General features: G+C 61.9%; 1 protein-coding gene across 1 annotated transcript; it reads left to right on the plus strand.

The window, feature by feature from the left end:
- Nucleotides 1-2,708: 2,708 nt before the first annotated feature.
- On the plus strand, nt 2,709-5,120 carry ADIRF (adipogenesis regulatory factor). Its single transcript, XM_021699958.2, has 3 exons — nt 2,709-2,847; nt 4,612-4,674; nt 4,876-5,120. Exons 1-3 carry the CDS (start codon nt 2,787-2,789, stop codon nt 4,977-4,979), a joined length of 228 nt encoding a protein of 75 aa, XP_021555633.1. The 5' UTR covers nt 2,709-2,786; the 3' UTR covers nt 4,980-5,120.
- The last annotated feature ends 1,951 nt before the right edge of the window (nt 5,121-7,071 follow it).

Here is a 7,071-nt window from a genome sequence, read left to right on the forward strand (position 1 = left end):
AAATCCTGCCACAGGAGGAGTGAAAGGTCTGGAAAAGGCTCAGGGCAGTCAGGGGTGTTAATGCTCCTGGGCCCAGATGCGGGCACACAAGCAGGCCTGTGCATGCCCAGGAGGGGTCCACCTGGGGCCTGGGTGTGCCTGAGAGCTCTTTGGACTGTGAGAGACAGAGAGGAGGAGCGAGTCCCATAAGGTGACAGGGGGAGGAGGACTCCTAGACCCAGCCCCTGCGGACAGTGCATCACCAGACTCCCAGGGCCCTCTGCCTCTGCTGAAGGAACCTGGAAGGGTCCCTGCTGCTCGACTCCCACCCTAGGCACATACTCAGGGCCTGTTCTTGGGGTCAAATGCCAAACATCTAGGTTTGCCCTGTCTGGGAAGCCTGTTCCCACCCCATGGCACCTGCACTGCTCCTAGCCTTCAAAACCCCTACTTGGGCACCTGGGTGGCTCAGTCGTTTAGGCTAGGGGGCCAGCTCTTGATCTCAGCTAAGGTCTTGATCTCAGGGTCGTGAGTTCAAGCCCTGTGTTGAGCTCCTCGATGGGCATGGAGCCAAATCAAAAAAAAAAAAAAATAGACCCTCTATTATGTGCTCTGGGCTCCTGGGGCTACCTTCCCTAGAGGAACAATTGGTCTCTCCCTGTCCCTCTCCTTACCTGAGAAGCCCCAGGTGAATGGCCCCCTGTTGAAGGGACCCCGCTGAGCGTGGGGCATCCTTCAGCCCATTTAACCCTCACAATAGCACTTGGAGATTCTGTTGCCCCCATCCGCCCATCAAGGATGGGGACACTGGGGCTCAGAGAGAGGGACTTGCCCTGGGGGGTATTTGAACCCAAGAGGTCTGCTGCAGTGCCTCCTGCTTTAGAGCCACTCAGCTCTCTCTGTCATCACCTGCTTGGGCCCCGCTGTGCCTCGCACAGAGCCTGCTGCCTCCCTGTCTTGTTCTCGCCCACTGGGACCGGCAGCAAATAGCCTTAACAGCCAGCCATGAGCTAACTGCTGTGGTGATCAGACCCTCCTGGCCGAAGAGACTGGTGCTACTGGTGGGAATTCAGGAGGATGTGGGCAAGGCTGGGCTCCCCGGAGTCCCGAGGCAGCAAGAAGGCGGCTTCAACCGCGCCTTTATGCTCTGGGCTTGGCCGGGCTTCAGGCCAGGAGGAGCGGGCGTGGCGGCCGCTTGGTTCATCGGTGCTTGGTGTTCCCTCCCCCCATCTGAGCTCAGCGCCTGTCCCTTTTACTTGCCCAGAGTTATCTCCATTAATCTAGTCTCACTGTGTGCGCGCGCGTGCTCCCAGATAACTCCACGCCGTGGCTGACGCTCCGCGGTTTACCCCCCACCCCCCGCCTCTCCCCCCCCCCCCCCGCCTCCTCCCCCGGATTAGAGGCAGGGTATGGGCCAGCAGAGTGGACCTGGGTAGGCGGGGTCTTCCCAGGGCTCCAGAATCGGGAAGACTCCCACAGAGGCGCAGAGACCAGCCCGGGGCGGCGGGGGGAGAACCAGAGAGTAAGCACTAGAGAGAGGGTCGAGCCGCCGCACCAAAACGCACAAGGGAGTGCGGCGGTGGCCTCCACGCTCCGCAGGCTGGCTCTGGAGTGGAAGAACGCGGGGCGGGGTGGAGGCCTGACGAGCACACTTGGGTGCCAGGCGGTCATGCCTCTTGGGTCAATTTGCTGTCCTCGGGATTCCTGGCTCCCCGACTGGCGCCTGGGCCTCTAACGCCTCTCCCAGCGCCCCCGGGTGGTCACCACATCCAGCGCGCGCCCCATCCTGGGAAAGGTGACCTCAGTGGTCTGAGGCTCGGCTACTCCCTTCTTCGCTGTGTGGCCTGGGGAGTGTCCCTGCCCTCTCTGAACCTTGCCCCCCGCCCAACTCGTAGGGGTTTGGTGACCTAAGGTAGGGCTCTCCTTGCCTGATCTGGGCGCACACAGCGGCCCTCTTGGTTGTCCCCCTCCACTTTGGGCTGCTTCCTCCCCAGAGGCGCTCGCCAGTGACTCGCCCTCTGTGAGAGGGATTTCCTCGACTCTCCCCTCTGCCCCTGCCTGGTCCCAGTAGCATCAGGGCAGCTGGCCAGTCTGCAGTGTCCCGGCCGAGTGTGTGGGGACAGCCACCTTGGCGGTTGTCGGGGCCTTAGGGTTTACAGCCCACCGACGCGGATTCGAGTCCCTGCCTGCCATGTGAGTTTGGGTGAGACCTAACGCGCCCTCTGTGCCTCAGTTTCTTCCTATAAACTGCTAATAACACCCATTTCACGAAGCTGTTGTAAAGATTATACAAGAGGCTGTAAAGCCTTAGGGCAGCGCCTGGCACTAGGTAAATGCTCAGTAAAAGGCCGCTGCTATTATTAATGTCAATTCCAGCCTTGAGATTCTGACCTGGCGCTGACCCAGCGCCCACCGGATCCTCAGGGTCACGGACGAAGGGTCGGGCCGACGGGGAGGGGGGTTTGTGCGCCCCCCTTCTACTCCAGCCCGTCTCTGGACCCCGACCCAACCCCTCTGCAGCCCCTCGCCCCTCTTCAGACCCTGGTGGGGACCGCCGCTTTCTGAACGCCGCCCGCCGGAGGCCGGCACGTGCTCTCCGGATGGTGGAGCCTGGAGCAGGGCCGGGTCAGTCCCCGGAGCCGCTCTGCTGGGAAACGCCCCGCGCCCCCCTCTTCCCCGCCCCCGCGCTGGGCGGGCCGGCCCCGGGGCGCCTTAAAAACCAGAGCTGGCGCTCTGGTCGCCGCAAGGTGAACCGGATCTAACATCGCTGCGGCTACCCTAGACGACTTCGCAGACTCCCCGCAGCCATGGCCAGCAAGGGCTTGCAGGACCTGAAGCAGCAAGTGCAGGGGACGGCCCAGGAAGCGGGTGAGGAGGGCGCGCGACCTGGGGCACATGCAGGGGCACGCGGCTGGACTCACGGAGGCAGAAGCCCCGGGGCTGCGCATCCCGAAAGCTGGTGGGCGGCTCGGGTTCGGGAGGGCCCTCCTCTGAGATGCAGGGACCCGGTTGGACGCCCACCCCACTCAGTCTAGGGGCTGATGCCTTGAGGCAGGTGGGGAACAGCGGTGCCCGAGGGTTCGGGGCCCGATTTGGGCATTGCCAGAAGCCAATATGAGGAGGCTGAGCAGGCGGGGACCAGCCCCACCCTGATCCTGAGCGGCCCCACCTCGGTCCCTTGGGGAGGGTGAAGGTCCACGGAGAGAGCCCGTTGCGGCTGCGCACCCCGAGATGCACCTCTGCCCGCTGGGGTCTCAGAGGCACACTGGACCGGACAGAATGGTGGAAGAGGCTTCCGGCCCCTGCCCCACCCCTGAGTTGTTTTGAGCCCCCCCACCTCCCCCACGCCCCCCCACCTCTCCCACGCCCCCCCCCCCGGAAAAATAATCGTTTCCTTCTAAGTCTTCACCCAGAGGGACTCCCCACCCTCACCCCAGAGGGCAGGTCCGCAGCCTTGTTTCTCCACCTCCAGCTCTTTCCTCCTCAGACCTGAGGTTACCCAGCAGCATGGGGTAGGGTAGACTGGGGCTAGGGAGTATGAGGAGACCCCTGGGCCCACCAGCTGCAGCTCTTCCAATCCCAGCTTAGCCTCCCTAGGGACTCCAGATCCCAGTCTGTCTGCACATATCCCAGTCAACAGACAACAGTCAAACCAACTCCCTCCTTCACCAGTGCCCCAGGGAACTTGGACGGTTGTTCCCCTGAAACTAAAATGCTACCAGGAAGCCTGTCTACAGGCCCCTTCCTTCTGGGCCTCACTTTCCCCATCTGTAAGTTGGGTGCAAAGGCTCATTCTGTGGCCCTGACTGGTTCTGTCATATAAGGCCCTGAGGGAGACAGGAAGGTGGGGCGGGGGGGGGGGGGGGGGCTTTGTGAGCCACAGACCCAGGGCCCGCCCGAGCCCTCCACACCTCCCTGGCCCAGGGTCTGAGTAAAGCAGGTTCTTTCCTGTTCAGCAGCAAGGATGAGTCAGATCTCTGGAGGCTGGAGCCACTTGTCTGCTCACCCAGCAGGTGGGACCCACTTGAGCCCCTGGAAACCCTGTTCACCATAGGCACAAACTCTGGTCCAGAGGACATGGCCTGACCTTGGACGTGTCACCTCCTCTCTGGACTTCACTTCCTAATGCCTTCAGTTGCCCACCCACGGAGGCACTAGCATCATGGCTTGTGTGCCTCTGGGGTGAGGCACAGGAGAGGGCCTCTTGCCAAAGTGGAGTCCCATGCACTACAGGTGGGAAGCCAGGCATCTGGGCCAGGCTTCTGCAGAAGACATTGTGAAAGGGGAATAGGGTTCCTCCTGGCCCATGCCCAGGAGCAGCGACAGCCCAGATGCCGGCTCCAGCCTCTGTTGGGAGATTTTCTCCCAACAATCCTAGAGTTGGGAAGAGAAGCAGGCCAGAGGGGAGGAGCCCAGAGTTATAAATAACTAAGAACACCCTAGAGGCATGGAAAGGGCTCCTGTGCCTCGCTGGCTGGATGGCCTTAGTCAAAGGACTTTACTTGGATGGCATTCGTCCCTTGGGGCTGTATGACAGACTTCTCTAGAGAACAGATGGGGGGTAGCAATGGTGGGGCCCCTGTGGTCAGCAGTGTCTCAATAGGGGCTAAAGGCCACATCTCTCTGTTCCAGCGACTGCAGCAGGAGCAACGGCTCAGCAAGTGGTGGATCAGGCCACAGAAGCAGGACAGAAAGGTCTGGTGGGCTGGTAGGCAGGAGGGTGGGCAGCCCCAGCACACTCCCCACCCTATTCAGCCCTCACCCAGAAATGCCCTCTCCTCCGGAGCCCCTCTGCCCACATTGCTTCCTGGGGATGGAGACCCAGGCCAGGCCAACCCTACAGGGCTCTGGTTCCCAGGGCATGGCCCTCATCTGGTTTCTCCTTTCCTTCCCCAGCCATGGACCAGGTGGCCAAATCCACCCAGGAAACCATCGACAAGACTGCTAACCAGGCCTCTGAGACTTTCTCAGGTCTTGGGAAAAAATTAGGCTTCATGTAATGACAGAAGGGAGACATGGATGACTGCCCTCCAGGCCCTGAGTTCTGGCAGGCCATTGGCCTGCTGCCTTATTAAAGCACTTGTTCCTACCTTGTGTCCACTTCATGCCTCCCCACAAGCTGGGCCCAGCTCTCTCTCGCCTGGAGCTGAGCCCCCGTATCCAGAAACCCAGCCCGGACATCCAGAGTTCTGGCATTCCAAATTCTGAAACCCAGACAGACTATTCGAGAATTCTTTTCCCATGTTCTCAACGCAAATCCAGACGCTCCCTTATCCGAAGTTCAAGGAGGTATGTGTGCCTCCCACTCTGTTCAGGAGCCACCGCGTCCCCCAATCCCAAACCGTTCCCCCAGCTCCGGGAACCCCGCCCCTGCTAGGAGACGATGCTGGGTCCCCAGATGCTCCAGGGGCTCAGCTCAGGGTGGGGGCGAGGGGCTCCAAGGGTTGGGGCTTCGGGAACTTCTCCCTGCGACCTGCTCCTGGAGGCTGGGAGCGTCGAAACATCCCAGGGCCGGGCGCCTTCGAGGACCTAGGGTGGCCAGGGCTCTCGGGGACGACGCGGAGTCGCAGGAGCGAGACTTCTGTCGCTCCCCACCCGCTGCGGAGTGTTTGTGCGCCGGCCCCACCCGTAGGTGAGTCACCGCGCAAGACCGGGAAGGCTAGAACGCGCCCGGAACAGCCGCGCCCGGCCGGCTGCACTTCAGAGCGTTCCGCGCTGCCGCCGGGGGAGCGGAGCCCCGCCCATGACACGCCCCCTGGGGGAGGAGCAGCGGCGCACCGGGCGGTGCACGTGGGCGTGAAGTCGGGGAACCGGGCAGTGTGCGCGCGCGCGCGACCCCGCCCGCGAGCCCCCTTTCCCGCTTGGACACAGCAGGACTTTCCGTTCCGGGACGGAGGCCGGCCTTTTGGTCCCACAGGGGCGTAGAGGGACTAGACTTCCCGCAAACTTAGTGCCCCCCCAACTCCAGCACGTGTCCACGCACGCGACACCAGCCCTGGGTACGCCCGGCTCCTGGGTGACTCACAGTTGCCACAGGATAAGGCGCGGTCCTGGCGCCAGGGCTGGCGGCCCCCTTCATCCGGACCCCCTGCCACACCGCGGCTGGTGACGCCGGCTGCCCCTTCCCCACCTCCGCGTCTTTGCACGCGTTATTCCCTCCACCCGGGAGGATCTTACTGTCTTGGGATGAGCACATAGGTAGCCAAGCCGTTTCCATTCAAAAATATTGATTACACTTCCCAGTTCTGGGGAAACAAGAGGGAAAAGCGTAGTCTTTCCTTCCCGCGTTGACTCAAGGCCGGCTTCCCGAGGGGTCTTCCACGGCCCTCGGCGGGGAGCAACGGTCGTGTGGCTCCCCGCTCTGGCCCAGGGCCCTCTGGGGGTGCAGCTCTGCTCAAGTGACCTTTCTCTTCTCCCATCTGGGATCCCTCCCAAGGGTGCGACAGGTCTTCTCCCTCTCACCCTCAGCATCTCCCAGCCTCACCCCAGGGCCAAGCCCTGTTCCATTGTTTTCTTGTTTGCTGACTACCCAAAAGAAGGCCTCACCCAATCTGCAAAATGGGCCAAGGCAGCTCCCTCTGCCCTACAGGGAAGGTCCTCGAAGAGATGTCTGGGTAGTGTGGGGTGCTTCCAGCATCTCCAGGAGCTGCCTCCAGGTGGGTGCCAGGGTCAGGAGAGACCATCTTGGGCCACACTAGGGGGAGGCCGGAGGGGCTGGATTGGCAGAGCCCTCACATCTTTTCTGGTGTGCGCCCTTCCGCGGTGACTCAGAGAGAAATCCCCATGGGCCCAGCAATCCCTCTTCATCCAGTGCAACTCGGGAAATTGCCTTAGGGATGGGTGTGGGACCCAGCTCTGGCTAAGAAGAGGGGAGATCACATCTGAGGGCCAAGGAACTTCTAGGAAAGATTTTCCATCCTAAAAAAAAAAAAGAGGGGTACCTGGGTGGCTCAGTCATTGGGCGTCTGCCTTCGGCTCAGGTCATGATCCCAGGGTCCTGGGATCAAGCCCTGCATCGGGCTCCCTGCTCAGCGGGAAGCCTGCTTCTCCCTCTCCCACTCCCCCTGCTTGTGTTCCTGCTCTTGCTATCTC

This window comes from Neomonachus schauinslandi, chromosome 6 (genome assembly GCF_002201575.2).
Source record: "Neomonachus schauinslandi chromosome 6, ASM220157v2, whole genome shotgun sequence".
In the NCBI taxonomy this organism is placed as follows: domain Eukaryota; kingdom Metazoa; phylum Chordata; class Mammalia; order Carnivora; family Phocidae; genus Neomonachus; species Neomonachus schauinslandi.